Raw genomic sequence first — 19600 nt, 5'->3', positions numbered from 1 at the left:
ATACAATATGTTGTCCTTTGTGTCTGGCTTCTTGAACTTAACATGATTTTTCAGGGTCCATCCATGTTGTAGCATGTATCATTGCTTCACTTCTGTTTATCAACAAATACTAATCCATTGTATGGATATGCCACATTTTATTTATTCATTCACCAGCTGATGGTCATTTCATTCTTTTTTAGTTTTGGTCTATTATAAATAATGCTGCTATGAACATTCGTGTACAAGTTTTTGTGTGGATGTATGTTTTCATTTCTCTTGGGTATGCCACCTAAGAGTAGAATTGCTGGGTCATATGGAAACTCTTTGTTTAAACTTTTGAGAAACTTCTAGACTGTTTCCTAAAGAGACAGAACCATTTTACATTCACATTTACAGTTTATTAGGGTCCCAATCTCTCCACATCCTCGACAACACTTGTTATTTGACTTATTGATTCTAGGCATCCTAGAGGATATGAAGTGGAATCTTGTGATTTTGATGCACACTTCCATGATGGTTAATGATGTTGAACATTTTTTATATGCTTATTGCTCATTTATATATCTTCTTTGGAGAAATATCTATTCATATCCTTTGCTCATTTTATTTATTTTTTTATTTTATTATTATTATTTTTTACATCTTTATTGGAGTATAATTGCTTTACAATGGTGTGCTAGTTTCTGCTTTATAACAAAGTGAATCAGTTATACATATACATATGTTCCCATATTTCTTCCCTCTTGCATCTCCCTCCCTCCCACCCTCCCTATCCCACCCCTCTAGGTGGTCACAAAGCACCGAGCTGATCTCCCTGTGCTATGCAGCTGCTTCCCATAGCTGTCTATTTTACATTTGGTAGTGTATGTATGTCCATGCCACTCTCTCGCTCTGTCACAGCTTACCCTTCCTCCTCCCCATATCCTCAAGTCCATTCTCTACTAGGTCTGTGTCTTTATTCCTGTCTTACCCCTAGGTTCTTCATGACATTTTTTTTTCTTAAATTCCATATATACGTGTCAGCATACGGTATTTGTCTTTCTCTTACTGACTTACTTCACTCTGTATGACAGACTCTAGGTCCATCCACCTCATTACAAATAGCTAAATTTCGTTTCTTTTTATGGCTGAGTAATATTCCATTGTATATATATATGCCACATCTTCTTTATCCATTCATCCGATGATGGACACTTAGGTTGTTTCCATCTCCTGGCTATTATAAATAGAGCTGCAATGAACATTTTGGTACATGACTCTTTTTGAATTATGGTTTTCTCAGGGTATATGCCTAGTAGTGGGATTGCTGGGTCATATGGTAGATCTATTTGTAGTTTTTTAAAGGACCTCCATACTGTTCTCCATAGTGGCTGTACCAATTCACATTCCCACCAGCAGTGCAAGAGTGTTCCCTTTTCTCCACACCCTTTCCAGAATTTATTGTTTGTAGATTTTTTGATGATGGCCATTCTGACTGGTGTGAGATAATATCTCCTTGTAGTTTCGATTTGCATTTCTCTAATGATTAATGATGTTGAACATTCTTTCATGTGTTTGTTGGCAGTCTGTATATCTTCTTTGGAGAAATGTCTATTTAGGTCTTCTGCCCATTTTTGGATTGGGTTGTTTGCTTTTTTGTTATTCAGCTGCATGAGCTGCTTGTAAATTTTAGAGATTAATCTTTTGTCAGTTGCTTCATTTGCAAATATTTTCTCCCATTCTGAGGGTTGTCTTTTGGTCTTGTTTATGGTTTCCTTTGCTGTGCAAAAGCTTTGAAGTTTCATTAGGTCCCATTTGTTCATTAGGTCCCATTTTTGTTTTTATTTCCATTTCTCTGGGAGGTGGGTCAAAAAGGATCTTGCTGTGATTTATGTCATAGAGTGTTCTGCCTATGTTTTCCTCTAAGAGTTTGATAGTTTCTGGCCTTCCATTTAGGTCTTTAATCCATTTTGAGCTTATTTTTGTGTACGGTGTTAGGGAGTGATCTAATCTCATACTTTTACATGTACCTGTCCAGTTTTCCCAGCACCACTTATTGAAGAGGCTGTCCTTTCTCCACTGTACATTCCTGCCTCCTTTATCAAAGATAAGATGACCATATGTGCATGGGTTTATCTCTGGGCTTTCTATCCTTTTCCATTGATCTCTATTTCTGTTTTTGTGCCAGTACCATACTATCTTGGTTACTGCAGCTTTGTAGTATAGCCTGAAGTCAGGGAACCTGATTCCTCCAGCTCCGTTTTTCATTCTCAAGATTGCTTTGGCTATTCGGGGTCTTTTGTGTTTCCATACAAATTGTGAAATTTTTTGTTCTAGTTCTGTGAAAAATGCCAGTGGTAGTTTGATAGGGATTGCATTGAATCTATGGATTGCTTTGGGTAGTAGAGTCATTTTCACAATGTTGATTCTTCCAATCTAAGAGCATGGTATATCTCTCTATCTATTTGTATCATCTTTAATTTCTTTCATCAGTGTCTTATAATTTTCTGCATACAGGTCTTTTTTCTCCTTAGGTAGGTTTATTCCTAGATATTTTATTCTTTTTGTTGCAATGGTAAATGTGAGTGTTTTTTTTTTTTTTAACATCTTTATTGGGGTATAATTGCTTTACAATGGTGTGTTAGTTTCTGCTTTATAACAAAGTGAATCAGTTATACATATACATATGTTCCCATATCTCTTCCCTCTTGCGCCTCCCTCCCTCCCACCCTCCCTATCCCACCCCTCCAGGCGGTCACAAAGCACCAAGCTGATATCCCTGTGCTATGCGGCTGCTTCCCACTAGCTATCTACCTTACGTTTGTTAGTGTATATATGTCCATGCCTCTCTCTCTCTCGCTCTGTCACAGCTCACCCTTCCCCCTCCCCATATCCTCAAGTCCGTTCTCCAGTAGGTCTGTGTCTTTATTCCTGTCTTACCCCTAGGTTCTTCATGACATTTTTTTTTCTTAAATTCCATATATACGTGTTAGCATACGGTATTTGTCTTTCTCATTCTGACTTACTTCACTCTGTATGACAGACTCTAGGTCTCTCTACCTCATCACAAATAGCTAAATTTCGTTTCTTTTTAAGGCTGAGTAATACTCCATTGTATATATATGCCACATTTTCTTTATCCATTCATCTGATGATGGGCACTTAGGTTGTTTCCACATCCGGGCTATTGTAAATAGAGCTGCAATGAACATTTTGGTACATGACTCTTTTTGAATTTTGGCTTTCTCAGGGTATATGCCTAGTAGTGGGATTGCTGGGTCATATGGTAGTTCTATTTGTAGTTTTTTAAGGAACCTCCATACTGTTCTCCATAGTGGCTGAACCAATTCTCGTTCCCACCAGCAGTGCAAGAGTGTTCCCTTCTCTCCACACCCTCTGCAGCATTTATTGTTTGTAGATTTTTTGATGATGGCCATTCTGACTGGTGTGAGATAATATCTCCTTGTAGTTTCGATTTGCATTTCTCTAATGATTAATGATGTTGAACATTCTTTCATGTGTTTGTTGGCAGTCTGTATATCTTCTTTGGAGAAATGTCTATTTAGGTCTTCTGCCCATTTTTGGATTGGGTTGTTTGTTTTTTTGTTATTGAGCTGCATGAGTTGCTTGTAAATTTTGGAAATTAATCCTTTGTCAGTTGCTTCATTTGCAAATATTTTCTCCCATTCTGAGGGTTGTCTTTTGGTCTTGTTTATGGTTTCCTTTGCTGTGCAAAAGCTTTGAAGTTTCATTAGGTCCCATTTGTTTATTTTTGTTTTTATTTCCATTTCTCTAGGAGGTGGGTCAAAAAGTATCTTGCTGTGATTTATGTCATAGAGTGTTCTGCCTATGTTTTCCTGTAAGAGTTTGATAGTTTCTGGCCTTCCATTTAGGTCTTTAATCCATTTTGAGCTTATTTTTGTGTACGGTGTTAGGGAGTGATCTAATCTCATACTTTTACATGTACCTGTCCAGTTTTCCCAGCACCACTTATTGAAGAGGCTGTCCTTTCTCCACTGTACATTCCTGCCTCCTTTATCAAAGATAAGGTGACCATATGTGTGTGGGTTTATCTCTGGGCTTTCTATCCTGTTCCATTGATCTATCTTTCTGTTTTCGTGCCAGTACCATACTATCTTGATTACTGTAGCTTTGTAGTATAGTCTGATGTCAGGGAGCCTCATTCCTCCAGCTCCATTTTTCGTTCTCAAGATTGCTTTGGCTATTCGGGGTCTCTTGTGTTTCCATACAAATTGTGAAATTTTTTGTTCTAGTTCTGTGAAAAATGCCATTGGTAGTTTGATAGGGATTGCATTGAATCTGTAGATTGCTTTGGGTAGTAGAGTCATTTTCACAATGTTGATTCTTCCAATCCAAGAACATGGTATATCTCTCCATCTACTTGTATCATCTTTAATTTCTTTCATCAGTGTCTTATAATTTTCTGCATACAGGTCTTTTTTCTCCTTAGGTAGGTTTATTCCTAGATATTTTATTCTGTTTGTTGCAATGGTAAATGTTTTCTTGATTTCACTTTCAGATTTTTCATCATTAGTGTATAGGAATGCAAGAGATTTCTGTGCATTAATTTTTTATCCTGCTACTTTACCAAATTCATCGATTATTTCTAGTAGTTTTCTGGTAGCATCTTTAGGATTCTCTATGTATAGTATCATGTCATCTGCAAACAGTGACAGCTTTACTTCTTCTTTTCCGATTTGGATTCCTTTTATTTCCTTTTCTTCTCTGATTGCTGTGGCTAAAACTTCCAAAACTATGTTGAATAAGAGTGGTGAGAGTGGGCAACCTTGTCTTGTTCCTGATCTTAGTGGAAATGCTTTCAGTTTTTCACCATTGAGGACGATGTTGGCTGTGGGTTTGTCATATGTGGACTTCATTATGTTGAGGAAAGTTCCCTCTATGCCTACTTTCTGGAGGGTTTTTATCATAAATGGGTGTTGAATTTTGTTGAAAGCTTTCTCTGCATCTATTGAGATGATCGTATGGTTTTTCTCCTTAAATTTGTTTATATGGTGTATCATGTTGATTGATTTGCATATATTGAAGAATCCTTGCATTCCTGGGATAAACCCCACTTGATCATGGTGTATCATCCTTTTAATGTGCTGTTGGATTCTGTTTGTTAGTATTTTGTTGAGGATTTTTGCATCTATGTTCATCAGTGATATTGTCCTGTAGTTTTCTTTCTTTGTGACATCTCTGTCCGCTTTTGGTATCAGGGTGATGTTGCCCTCGTAGAATGAGTTTGGGAGTGTTCCTCCCTCTGCTATATTTTGGAAGAATTTGAGAAGGATAGGTGTTAGGTCTTCTCTAAATGTTTGATAGAATTTGCCTGTGAAGCCATCTGGTCCTGAGCTTTTGTTTGTTGAAGGATTTTAAATCACAGTTTCAATTTCAGTGCTTTTGATTGGTGTGTTCATATTTTCTGTTTCTTCCTGATTCAGTCTCGGCAGGTTGTGCTTTCCTGAGAATTTGTCCATTTCTTCCAGGTTGTCCATTTTATTGGCAGAGTTGCTTGTAGTATTCTCTCATGATCCTTTGTATTTCAGCAGTGTCAGTTGTTACTTCTCCTTTTTCATTTCTAATTCTATTGATTTGAGTCTTCTCCCTTTTTTTCTTGATGAGTCCGGCTAATGGTTTATCAATTTGGTTTATCTTCTCAAAGAACCAGCTTTTAGTTTTATTGATCTTTGCTATCGTTTCCTTCATTTCTTTTTCATTTATTTCTGATCTTATCTTTATGATTTCTTTCCTTCTCCTAACTTTGGGGTTTTTTGTTCTTCTTTCTCTAATTGCTTTAGGTGCAAGGTTAGGTTGTTTATTCAAGATGTTTCATGTTTCTTAAGGTAGGATTGTATTGCTATAAACTTCCCTCTTAGAACTGCTTTTGCTGCATCCCATAGGTTTTGGGTCGTCGTGTCTCCATTGTCATTTGTTTCTAGGTATTTTTTGATTTCCTCTTTGATTTCCTCAGTGATCAGTTCGTTATTAAGTAGCGTATTGTTTAGCCTCCATGTGCTTTTATTTTTTACAGATCTTTTCCTGTAATTGATATCTAGTCTCATAGCCTTGTGGTCGGAAAAGATACTTGATACAATTTCAATTTTCTTAAATTTACCAAGGCTTGATTTGTGACCCAAGATATGGTCTATCCTGGAGAATGTTCCATGAGCACTTGAGAAAAATGTGTATTCTGTTGTTTTTGGATTGAATGTCCTATAAATGTCAATTAAGTCCATCTTGTTTAATGTATCAATTAAAGCTTGTGTTTCCTTATTTCTTGTCTTTTTTTTTTTTTTTTTTTTTTTTGCGGTACGCGGGCCTCTCACTGTTGTGGTCTCTCCCGTTGTGGAGCACAGGCTCTTGACGCGCAGGCTCAGTGGCCATGGCTCACAGGCCCAGCCGCTCCATGACATGTGGGAACTTCCCGGACCGGGGCACGAACCCGTGTCCCCTGCATTGGCAGGCGGACTCACAACCACTGCGCCACCAGGGAAGCCCTCCTTATTTATTTTCATTTTGGATGGTCTGTCTATTGGTGAAAGTGGGGTGTTTAAGACCCCTACTATGAATGTTTTACTGTCGATTTCCCCTTTTATGGCTGTTAGTATTTGCCTTATGTATTGAGGTGCTCCTATGTTGGGTGTGTAAATATTTACAATTGTTATGTCTTCTTCTTGGATTGATCCCTTGATCATTATGTAGTGTCCTTCTTTGTCTCTTCTAATAGTCTTTATTTTAAAGTGTATTTTGTCTGATATGAGAATTGCTACTCCAGAGTTCTTTTGGTTTCCATTTGCATGGAATATCTTTTTCCATCCCCTTACTTTCAGTCTGTATGTGTCTCTAGGTCTGAAGTGGGTCTCTTGTAGACAGCAAATATATGGGTCTTGTTTTTGTATCCATTCAGCCAGTCTGTGTCTTTTGGTTGGAGCATTTAATCCATTTACATTTAAGGTAATTATCGATATGTATGTTCCTATTCCCATTTTCTTAATTGTTTTGGGTTCATTATTATAGGTCTTTTCCTTCTCTTGCCTAGAGAAGTTCCTTTAGCATTTGTTGTAAAGCTGGTTTGGTGGTGCTGAACTCTCTCAGCTTTTGCTTGTCTGTAAAGGTTTTAATTTCTCCATCAAATCTGAATGAGATCCTTGCTGGATTAGATTAAGTCTTGGCTTGCAGGTTTTTCTCCTTCATCACTTTAAGTATGTCCTGCCACTTCCCTTCTGGCTTGTAGGGTTTCTGCTGAGAGATCAGCTGTTAACCTTATGGGTATTCCCTTATGTGTTATTTGTTGTTTTTCCCTTGCTGCTTTTAATATGTTTTCTTTGTATTTAATTTTTGACAGTTTGATTAATATGTGTCTTGGCGTATTTCTCCCTGGATTTATCCTGTATGGGACTGTCTGTGCTTCCTGGACTTGACTAAGTATTTCCTTTCCCATATTAGGGAAGTTTTCAACTATAATCTCTTCAAATATTTTCTGAGTCCCTTTTTTTTTCTCTTCTTCTTCTGGAACCCCTATAATTTGAATGTTGGTGCATTTAATGTTGTCCCAGAGGTCTCTGAGACTGTCCTTAGTTCTTTTCATTCTTTTTTCTTTATTCTGCTCTCCAGTAGTTATTTCCACTATTTTATCTTCCAGGTCACTTATCCATTCTTTTGCCTCAGTTATTCTGCTATTGATGCCATCTAGAGTATTTCTAATTTCACTTATTGTGTTGTTCATCGTTGCTTGTTTCATCTTTAGTTCTTCTAGGTCCTTGTTAAATGTTTCTTGCATTTTGTCTATTCTATTTCCAGGATTTTGGATCATCTTTACTATCATTATTCTGAACTGTTTTTCAGGTAGACTGCCTCTTTCCTCTTCATTTGTTAGGTCTGGTGGATTTTTATCTTGCTCCTTCATCTGCTGTGTGTTTTTCTGTCTTCTCATTTTGCTTATCTTACTGTGTTTGGGGTCTCCTTTTTGCAGGCTGCAGGTTCATAGTTCCCATTGTGTTTGGCGTCTGTCCCCAGTGGCTAAAGTTGGTTCAGTGGGTTGTGTAGGCTTCCTTATGGAGGGGACTAGTGCCTGTGTTCTGGTGGATGTGGCTGGATCTTGTCTTTCTGGTGGGCAGGTCCATGTCTGGTGGTGTGCTTTGGGGTGTCTGTGGACTTATTATGATTTTAGGCAGCCTCTCTGCTAATGGGTGGGGTTGTGTTCCTGTCTTGCTAGTTTTTTGGCATAGGGTGTCCAGCACTGTAGCTTGCTGGTCGTTGAGTGAAGCTGGGTGCTGGTGTTGAGATGGAGATCTCTGGGAGATTTTCGCTATTTGATATTATGTGGAGCTGGGAGGTCTCTTGTGGACCAGTGTCCTGAAGTTGGCTCTCCCACCTCAGAGGCACAGCACTGACTCCTGGCTGCAGCACCAAGGGCCTTTCATCCACATGGCTCAGAATAAAAGGGAGAAAAAGTAGAAAGAAAGAAAGAGAGAGAGAGAGAGAGGGAAGGAGGGAGAGAGAGACGGAGGGAGGGAGGGAGGAAGAAAAGAAAGAGGATAAAAGTAAGATAAAATAAAATAAAATTATTAAAATAAAAAATAATTATTAAGAAAAAATTAAAACAAAAAACGGACGGATAGAACCCTAGGACAAGTGGTGAAAGCAAATCTTTACAGACAAAATCTCACACAGAAGCATACACATACACACTCACAAAAAGAGGAAAAGGGGAAAAAATAATAAATCTTGCTCTCAAAGTCCACCTCCTCAGTTTGGGATGATTCGTTGTCTATTCATGTATTCCACAGATGCAGGGTACATCAAGTTGATTGTGGAGCTTTAATCCGCTGCTTCTGAGGCTGCTGGGAGAGATTTCCCTTTCTCTTCTTTGTTTGCACAGCTCCCGGGGCTCAGCTTTGGATTTGGCCCTGCCTCTGCGTGTAGGTCATCTGAGGGCGTCTGTTCTTCGCTCAGACAGGACGGGGTCAAAGGAGCAGCTGCTGCGGGACTCTGGCTCACTCAGGCCGTGGGGAGGGAGGGGCATGGATACGGGGCGAGCCTGCGGCAGCAGAGGCCAACGGGACGTTTCACCAGCCTGAGGCGTGCCGTACGTTCTCCCAGGGAAGTTGTCCCTGGATCCCGGGACCCTGGCAGTGGCGGGCTGCACAGACTCCTGGGAGGGGCAGTGTGGATAGTGACCTGTGCTCGCACACAGGATTCTTGGTGGCGGCAGCAGCAGCCTTAGCGTCTCATGCCCGTCCCTGGGGTCCGCGCTGTTAGCCGCGGCTCACGCGTGTCTCTGGAGCTCCTTTAAGCAGCGCTCTTAATCCCCTGTCCTCGCGCACCAGGGAACAAAGAAGGAAGAAAAAGTCTCTTGCCTCTTTGGCAGGTCCAGACTTTTCCCAGGACTCCCTCCTGGCTAGCCGTGGTGCACTAACCCCCTGCAGGCTGTGTTCACGCTGCCAACCCCAGTCCTCTCCCTGCGCTCCGACCGAAGCCTGAGCCTCAGCTCCCAGCCCCGGCCGCCCGGGCTGGCGAGTGCGGGTCGGCACAGATCCTCTGTGCGGGAATCTCTCCGCTTTGCCCTCCGCACGCTTGTTGTTGTGCTCTCCTCCACGGCTCTGGCTCCGAAGCTTCCCCCCTCCACCACCCGCAGTCTCCGCCCACGAAGGGGCTTCCTAGTGTGTGGAAACTTTTTCTCCTTCACAGCTCCCTCCCACTGGTGCAGTTCCCGTCCCTATTCGTTTGTCTCTGTTTATTCTTTTTTCTTTTGCGCTACCTAGTTACGTGGGGAGTTTCTTGCCTTTTGGGAGGTCTGTGGTCTTCTGCCAGCGTTCAGTAGGTGTTCTGTAGGAATTGTTCCACGTGTAGATGTATTTCTGGTGTATCTGTGGGGGGAAGGTGATCTCCCGCGTCTTACTCTTCCACCATCTTCCCGATTCCCCCCTCTTTTAACGTTTTTGATCCCTATGCTTTCTGATGAAAAATCAGCTTGTAGTCTTATTGAGCATGTCTTCTACATAATAAATCATTTTTTTCTTTTTTTTTAAGGAATTTTGCCTTTTTTTAAAAAAAAATTTATTTATTTATTTATTTATTTATTTATTTATTTATGTCTGTGTTGGCTCTTCGTTTCTCTGCGAGGGCTTTTTCTAGTTGCAGCAAGTAGGGGCCACTCCTCATCACGGTGCGCGGGCCTCTCACTATCGCGGCCTCTCCTGTTGCGGAGCACAGGCTCCAGATGCGCAGGCTCAGCAATTGTGGCTCATGGGGCCAGTTACTCCGGGGTATGTGGGATCCCCCCAGACCAGGGCTTGAACCCGTGCCCCCTGCATTGGCAGGCAGATTCTCAACCACTGCGCCACCAGGGAATTCCATAAATCACTTTTTTCTTGCTGTGTCAGGATTCACTTTTTCTTTGGCTTTTGACAGTTTAACTATGATGTGTCTCTTTTGGTTATGATATATCATATTTTGGAGTTTGTTGAGCTAATGATTAGAAAGCGATTTCCTTAAATGCCTTACACCAGTAAGTTTCGCAGCCTTTTGCCAAGGGGCTCTGTGTGTGTGTGTGTGTTCAGGGGTGCCTTCAGCAACCTGATAAGCAGATTGCAGCACTTTCTTAGCCTTCATTTCCTGCTTGCTCAGAGGCTCAAGGTTAGCAAAAGGTGAAGGATTAAGAACTCAGGTATTTCCATGGCTTTCTCTATGCCCAGGAATATGTTGGAGCTTTCCAAAGACTCCTGTGTACATCTCATTCCTCAGGTTTTCCCTTTAAGTTTTTTGGTCACCTTCTTGTTTGTTCCAAGTGGTATTGCCATCTTAGGCAGCTGAGGTTTAAAACAATTGCCACTGATTTTTTTTTGTTTGTTTTTTTAAAACAAATGTACTAGAGATAAGGCTGTTCCCCCTGAGGGAGCCCTGAATGAGGCCAAATAAAACAACTGCTGAGAATGGGCCTTTTCTAGGGAGGTGCCATTTAGGTCAAATAGTAACAATTCTCTAGAAATGGTGCTTTTTGGAGAGTTCCAATCCCAGTTTACCTCCTATCCCAGCCCCTAGAGATTGCTGAATTTCACAGCCATTGTACTTGTAAAGCTTTTGTTTTGCAAGCCAACACAGAGCTAGGAAGATAGGCAGGGAAATAGAATAAATTAAAATGTCACAGAGTTTGTTCTTCTCATGAGATTCAGGTAGTTTTTTTCAGTAAGTGCTCTTCAGTTGTTGCAAGCGATTCCAGAGCTCTGAAAAAGTTTTGACAAATTTGCCAGTATTCTCAGAGCTTTTATGGAGGAGTGGATTTTTGAGATCTTTTATTCTGCCATTCTGTAAGTACTTCCTTCTTTTCCTTTTGTCATGGATTTTTTTTTAAATTGCCTTATTTTTTAGAGCAGTTTTAGGTTTACAGAAATTTTGAGCAGAAAGTACAGGGAGTTCTCATATATTCCTTCACCACTTATGCACAGTTTCTCTATTACTAACATCTGGCATTAGTGTAGAATATTTGTTACAATTAATGAGTCAATGTTGATACATTATTATTAACTAAAATTCATAGTTTATATTAGGTTTCATTTTAAATGCCTGGAACCAATAAGTTGTGTGTACATTCTATGCACTTTGACAAATGCATGATGATGTATATCTACCATTACTGTATCATACAGAATAATTCTACTGCCCTTGAAACCCCACATCCTCCATCTATTCATCCCTTTCTTCTCCTCCCTATCGCTACCCCCTGGCAACACTCCTGACAAACACTGATCTTTTTACTGTCTCCATAGCTTTGCCTTTTAAACAGAATGCCATATAGTTTGAAACAGAATGTAGCCTTTTCAGATTGGCTGTTTTTAGCCATACGTGTTTAAGGTTCCTCTGTGTCTTTCCATGGCTTTATATCACTAAAGAACAGTGATTTCTTTTTACTAAATAAAAGTCCATTGTATGGATGAACTATAGTTTGTTTATCCATTCACCCACTGAAGGACTTCTTGATTACTTCCAGATATAGCAATTATGAATAAAACTTCTCTAAACATTTATGTGGGTAAGTTTTCAACTCATTTTGGTAAATACCAAGAAGCACGATTGCAGGGTCATATAGTAAGGGTATGTTTAGTTTGGTAAGAAACTGCCGTGGCTGTACATTTTGCATTTCCTCCAGCAATGAGTGAGAGCTCCTGTTGATACACATCCTTGTCAGCATTTGGTGTTGTGTTGTGGATTTTAACTGTTCTAATAGGTGTGTAGTGACATCTCATTGTTGTTTTAATTTGCAATTCTCTAATCATATGATGTTGAGCATTTTTTCTTATACTTATTTGCCATCTGTGTATCTTCTTAGTGACATGTCTGTTTAGATCTTTTGCTTATTTTTAAATTGGGTTATCTGTTTTCTTATTGAATTTTAAGAGTTCTTTATATATTTTAGATACCAGTCCTTTATCAGATACATATTTTACAAATATTTTCTCCAGCCTGTGGTTTGCCTTTTCATTCTCCTAATGATGTTTTTCACAGAGCAGACGTTTTTAATTTTATGCAGTACAGCTAGTCAGTCTTTACTTTCATGTATTGTACTTTTTGTGTCATGTCTAAAAACTTATTGCCAAGGTCACCTGGATTTTATTCGTTGTTATTTTGTAGTTTTACGTTTTACATTTAGGTCTTTGATCCATGTTTAGTTAATTTTTGTGGAAGGTGTGAATGTCTAATTGTTCTAGTACTATTTATGGAAAAGTCTGTCCTCTCTCCTTTGAATTGCCATTGCTCCTTTACCATACATATGTACGGGTGTATTTTGGACCCTCTATTCTGTTCCACTGATCTGTTTTTTTGTACCACAGTCTTGATTACTGTCACTTGATGGAGTAAATCTGTAAGTCAGATAGTGTCAGTATTCTGACTTTCTTCTTCAGTGTTGTATTGGTTATTCTGGGTCTTTTGCCTTTTCATATAAACTTTAGAATCATTTTGTTGCTACCCACAAAATAACTTGCTGGGATTTTAATTGAGATTATGTTGAATCTAGCATTAAAAAATGTAACCAAGAAGGTAAAAATACATATGTTTAACTTTTAATATACAATTTTTATTAATGATGAGAAAAGAAACAAAGGTTTTGTGAAGTCAAACGGTGACTCAGATTAGGAAATAAATAAGGAAGAAAAATCTCAATCTCTCTCTGTCTCTCTCTTTCTCATTACACACACACACACACACACACACACACACACAATCTCCATTCACCAGTCTAACCTATGAATCACAAATCTTAAGATTTGCACAAAAATCACACATCTTAGTAATCAAGAAGCTCTGATAGTAGTGGTGAAGAATATAAATATATGGATAGAGCCATATAATTTGGGGAGATTACTTTAAAACTGCAATAAGTGATTATGTAGCAATGTGATTATTAGGTGTGTGGGTTGAATATCAGGTGCTGCTACTGTATATGGATTAAGTTTGAATTGGTTTTAAAAAAGCTTATTTCTTAAAAATTCCTTTTTATAGTTATTCTGATCGTGTTGTTTTTCTTGTTGACTTTATTGGCTGTACTTAATAGAACAATGTTAAATAATGTTAATGATAGTGGGCATTTCATTCTTATGCTTCTGTAACCACTGAAATAATTTTTGCCTTCATCCATACCTGTATTGGTTCAATTCTTCATATCCACTAGCCGTCTTGGCCTATGATTGGCCACATAGGTTCTGCCTTTGCAAACACACTGCCAGCCTTCCAGTGTTTTGCCCAAAGCAGCTTGGAGTCTTTTGTTGCTTTCATGATCTAATTTCCCTACTAGAAGTCCATCATTGTTAAAATTTGTACAAAAGTATAAATTTATGACTGTTAACCTAACATGAGGTATTTTTCCAGTAATTCCTTTTTTTTTTAACATCTTTATTGGAGTATAATTGCTTTACAGTGGTGTGTTTGTTTCTGCTTTATAACAGAGTGAATCAGCTATACATATACATATATCCCCATATCCCCTCCCTCTTGTGTCTCCCTCCCACCCTCCCTGTCCCACCCCTCTAGGTGGTCACAAAGCACTGAGCTGATCTCCCTGTGCTATGCGGCTGCTTCCCACTAGCTATCTGTTTTATATTTGGTAGAATATGTAAGTCCATGCCACTCTCTCACTTTGTCCCAGCTTACCCTTCCCCCTCCCCGTGTCCTCAAGTCCATTCTCTATGGCTGCATCTTTATTCCTGTCCTGCCCCCAGGTTCTTCAGAACCTTTTTTTTTTTTTTTTTAAGATTCCATATATATGTGTTAGCATACGCTATTTGTTTTTCTCTTTCTTACTTACTTCACTCTGTATGACAGACTCTAGGTCCATCCACCTCACTACAAATAACTCAAATTTCATTTCTTTTTATGGCTGAGTAATATTCCATTGTATATATGTGCCACATCTTTATCTATTCATCTGTCGATGGACACTTAGGTTGCTTCCCTGTCCTGGCTATTGTAAATAGTGCTGCAGTGAACATTGTGGTACATGACTCTTTTTGAATTATGGTTTTCTCAGGGTATATGCCCAGTAGTGGGATTTCTGGGTCATATGGTAGTTCTATTTTAATTTTTTAAGGAACCTCCATCCAGTAATTCCTCTTTTGTCTCATGTTTTTACCTCTCATTCTGTTTCACAGGTTCAGGTTTTCCTATGTGAACTGCATCATCTCAGAATGTGAAATTTCAAAATCTTCATTATCTTTCATTATCTTATTTTGTTTCTTCTCCTGTTTTAACAGTGTCCTTTTACTTTCTGAAAATAACTTCTGTTATGTATTTGCTTTCTGTTTCATTTTTGTCTTCTTCTGCCTCTGAGCCTTCTCAATTATATTCATTTTTTCCAGCAACCTTAAAATGGCCCTCATTGAGATATTATGTTATTTCCAGCTTATTGTCATATGGTTTAGCAACAAATATACACATAGATATAAAGCATTGTGTCAATATTTATCAATTGTTGAATCTAGGCGAGGGGTATATGGCATTATAGTATTCTTTTGACATTTATGTTAGAAAAAAATTTCAATATAGAGAAGTTAGAAATTATTGATAATAATAATACATAGTAATTGGTTTTTATTTAACAATTATTTGTAAGTCAAGCACCATTCCAAGCATTCTAACATATATTATTACCTCATTTAATCCTTATACCAACCTAATGAGATAAATACTGTTATCCCCATTTTACAGCTCAGGAAAATGAAGCATAGATAAAGTGACTTGCCCTGTGTGTTATATAGCTAGTGAGTGACAGAGCTGAGATTTGAGCTCAGATAATCTGTGCATTAATTGAATAATATAAAAATGAATAAGTCCCTGTTTTCAAGTTATCATCAAGCTAGAGGTGATATTTATGCAGATTTCTTTCACTTATGCTGTGAAAGAAGTTAAGCGTCATAAAACAGTTTTATCTAGGTAAGGGGCATCAGGACTAGGAGAAGATGTAAGTTTAGTTTTGGGTCTCATGGTGGAGGTATTTGAAATGCAGCCTAAGGCATATGAACTTTATTTGGTAGGCACTGGACAACACTGAGAACTAAAGAACCTATGGCCCGAAGATATTAAGTTTTTTTTGTTGTTGTTGTTTTTGTTTTTGTTTTTGCGGTACGCGGGCCTCTCACCGCTGCGGCCTCTCCCGTTGCGGAGCACAGGCTCCAGACGCGCAGGCTCAGCGACCATGGCTCACGGGCCCAGCCTCTCCGCGGCATGTGGGATCCTCCCGGACCAGGGCACGAACCCGCGTCCCCTGCATCGGCAGGCGGACTCTCAACCACTGCGCCACCAGGGAAGCCCGATATTAAGTATTTTTAATAGCTAGTTACTGTCAGCCAAGATATAAACTTCAATCCTAGGCCAGAGCTGTCTCTTTTATACTATTGTGGCTTTTCTAGATGCCAGTTCTTTGTCCCCATATTCAGTTAGTGATCAAGGCCTGTTGACACTTCCTTTGAAATGTTTTTAATTGGTTAGTCTCTTGCATGTGGTTCATATTTATGCCTAAACCTAATATAAGCCATTATTGTATTCCTGATTCTTATGCTGTAGACTACAGACCAGTTTTCTTCAGTCTCTTTCCTCTCTGCTTTTTCTCTTACTTACCTGGTAAAATAAAAAGTAATCTTAATTTGATTATTATCTGGAACTTTTTTAACATGACTGCTTACAGATTATAATTTTAAAGTAGTGCTTTTTCATGTCACAGCTAAAGAATTTTAGAATCTCAGAGACGGAAGCTTAAAAAGAAAAACCAACCTAGTGGTTAAAATTCATACTTGTTACTCATTCAATAAAAACAACAACAAAAATAAACAAACAAAAAGTCGTTTCTGACAGAAAAAAGAAGACACAGTCTGTGTCTTCATGGAGTTTGTCATTCGGCATGGATTGCAAATGAATGCAATGTATTGTGGCAAGTACTGTGATGGAGTCCAGCAGAGGGCTCTATAAGGACACCTGTGGAAGTACCAAGTGCTGTTTTAGGGGATTAAGGAAGCTTTCCCTGAGGAAGAGCTAACTAATTTAAATTGAAGAGGAGTTTTCATTCTCCAGATCAAGTGTGCAGTGGAGGGCAGAATGGGTAGATTGGCCAAGAGTACAGAGAGGTTGAGGACATGGGTTTGGAGATGAGGGCGATTGTCGTGTGCTTTGGCAGTCTCAGGAAATTGGCTATGGATTAAGAAGTCAGTCTGAGGGAGGCAGGTATATTGAGGGATGAAGTTGAAGAATAAATTGTATTCAGGCTGTCTGTAGTCTCATAAGCCATGTATAGGAGTCTCCTTGTCCCTGAAAAACATGCACTTTTGTGCCATTTATTTTCATTTTCTTTTTCTAGAAAACTTTACCTTTCATTTCAGTCCAACTCAAACCTCACACTTTATAGTTCATCCCAGCTTCTTTCCTACCCAAGAAAATTTCCCAAAGTATGTCTATGTCAGCTTTTTCTCCAGAACCATAACTCTTGTCTCTACTATTCATTTGCCAGGTGGTGCTATCTTTTTGTCTTACTATTTAAAATTTTTTTCATCACTTTGTGTATAGCTTCTCTATTCAGTTATGGATGATAAATTCTTACTAATAATTGATCAGTACTTGAAATTCAATAATTCAACTATATTTTGAATCTGTAAAAATAAAACAATTAATTCTTATCTATGGATCAGCAATTTAAAGGTTCTTAAAAATCTCTTCTTTGGTTAAAAGAAAAATCAGGCCTGAAATCAAGTATGAGAAGTAGCTTCAGAGAAAAATAATCTTATGAAAACCAAGCTCATATTGAATATTTGAGAATTTAGAGATTTGGGAATATTTGTTAAAAGCTAGAAAATTTAATAGAAACTGTATTTCTACTTTTGAAATTTAATGCATCCATGAATTTAACTTTAATCCTAATATGTTAATGTAGCCGTTATATTGGAGAGAATACTTTTTCAATGTATTACTTTAAATGTTGAGATTTCACACATATAACAAGTTATTGTCTTAAAAACCACCTGGAATTATGTGTAATGTGAATGCAGTAATTTTTAAATTGCTATAGCTATGACTTCTGGTTAAAACATTGTGTTTTTCACGTCCGTGAAACACATTATCCCTAGTTGTGTTGTTTTTTTTCCCTCTTATTCAGCATGTATGTTATTGCATGAAACTAAAGGGAAGCTTAAATTTTTTTAGAGTAGAATTTTTTTTAAGGCAGTTTAAAATTAGGAAATATGTGGTATGTAAAAGACTTTTATAAAACCTTGTTTAATCTTTATTGGAAAAGATGGTTTATCAACAATGTAAAAACAAAAGAATAACAGTGTATCTGTCTTAACTGTCTTCTGGCACTTTGAGGACATAGGAGTCCAGGGGTGTGTCCAAACTGGGAATTAATGAGGGTAGAATAGTGATGCAGCTAAAAAAGATGTGAACTTTAAGAGGGTAATTAAAATTAGAAGCTAAAGATCAGACTATCAGTGCAGAAAAGTAAAATAAGTATAATTTTTTCCAGGCAAGGCCTTTCCTCAGAGGTTTTTGTTTCTACTCTAGTTCCTAAGGAATAAGATTTACTTAACCAATGTGTAAAATACACAAGAGGAGGGAGTGCAGATGATAATTGTGTTAATGACAACTAGGATTGATTGAACTTTTCAGTGGAAACAAATTCAGTATCTGAAGTGAGTAAAAGTCAAAGGTTTTGTGATAATGATAAATGATTTATAATAATCACTGTAATAATTTTATAACCTTTATTTCTTTCTGAAATTATATTGTATATCTTTTCCCTCCAACTTCTTCCCCTGCCCTTCCAGAGGCTCTCCCTATAGAGAATCTCCTTTGGGCAATTTTGAAAGCTATGGAGGGACCCCCTTTTTCCAGGCTCAGAAGATGTTTGTAGATGTACCAGAAAATACAGTGATACTGGATGAGATGACCCTCCGGCACATGGTTCAGGATTGCACCGCTGTAAAAACTCAGTTACTCAAACTGAAACGGCTGCTGCATCAGGTTAGTATGTAGTGAACATTTTCAGCTCTGATATTTTGAATTGCAAAATGGATTGACTTTACTTTTTTTTTAAAGTATAGTTGAATTTCTAATGTCTACTTAGATTTGTGGAGAAATAATGGTTTAAATAGTACATAATAGGAACTTCTCTGAGAGGAAAAAAATGTGTGATTTTGCATGGTGGTCTCAATACAGTCCCCAGCATTTATGAGCTATGTGATATTTGGTAAACTCTCTGCTTGTTTCCTCGTTTTTATAGTACCTACATCGTAAGTTTGTTGAGAGAGTTAGAGTTAGTAGTTGTAAATTGGGTGTTCAGTCCTCAGTGGCTGCTACTATAATTTCAGCTAAGTGAGAAATAAGGAATAGCAATGTACATAATCATATAATTTCACTTTTATTTGAAACCTTCAAGTTTAATCATCCCCAGTCTTTTCATTTTTTTTTGGAGAAAAGCTAGATGATATGGTTGTCCAAAGACACATGGTGAGCTGATGGTAGAACCTGGCTTCTGATTCAATAGCACTTTCTTTGTTTGAACAGAGCACATACAGACAAAGTCCAATGCAAAGCAGAAAGCTAAGGAATAAAATACTAATTTTAAATTGGGAATATATTTTGTTTAGTTTTAAATCTATATTTGTATTTTGTAGACTGGGCAAGTTTAACTTAAAATTATCGTTGAGAAAGAACAGTCTGGATTTTCTTCTCAGTTTACATTCTGAGTTACCTTCCTCAGGATTGTATATTCTAACTTCTTATGATCAGGGACCAAGTCTTAGAATTTCCGGTGGCCATCAAAACCATCTGGCGGCCATCAAAACCATCTAGCAGCCATCAAGATAGATACTCAGTAAAGGCTATTTGAAGTGAACTGTGGCTCCTCTGTTAATAACTACAATTAGTGTGAATATCCTGTTAGTCATGTAAATTGTTTTATATTACTCGATTGTGGATTCTCTGGACTATTCTCCATTCTTTATTTCTTTATTTATTTTTTGCTCCATTCTTTTTTTTAAAAAAAGTTATTTATTTATATTTTTGGCTGTGTTGGGTCTTTGTTGCTGCGTGCGGGCTTTCTTTAGTTGCAGTGAGTGGGGGTTACTCTTTGTTGCGG

At 38.2% G+C, this 19600-nt stretch overlaps 1 protein-coding gene across 8 annotated transcripts in view; it reads left to right on the top strand.

Moving 5' to 3' along the window:
* CCSER2 (coiled-coil serine rich protein 2) overlaps positions 1-19600 on the top strand; it is a 162539-nt gene that overhangs the window by 81371 nt on the left and 61568 nt on the right. For 5 of the 8 annotated variants that reach the window (XM_019925751.3, XM_019925752.3, XM_019925757.3 and 2 more), the window contains one exon: positions 18288-18483. The exons of 1 other annotated variant lie outside the window; for it this stretch is intronic. In XM_019925751.3, the coding sequence (XP_019781310.1) occupies positions 18288-18483 (196 nt within the window). 2 more of the 8 variants (XM_073793385.1, XM_019925756.3) reach the window with 2 other exon arrangements.

Source organism: Tursiops truncatus, chromosome 16, assembly GCF_011762595.2.
Source record: "Tursiops truncatus isolate mTurTru1 chromosome 16, mTurTru1.mat.Y, whole genome shotgun sequence".
In the NCBI taxonomy this organism is placed as follows: domain Eukaryota; kingdom Metazoa; phylum Chordata; class Mammalia; order Artiodactyla; family Delphinidae; genus Tursiops; species Tursiops truncatus.
This window is presented reverse-complemented; position numbering and strand designations above follow the sequence as displayed.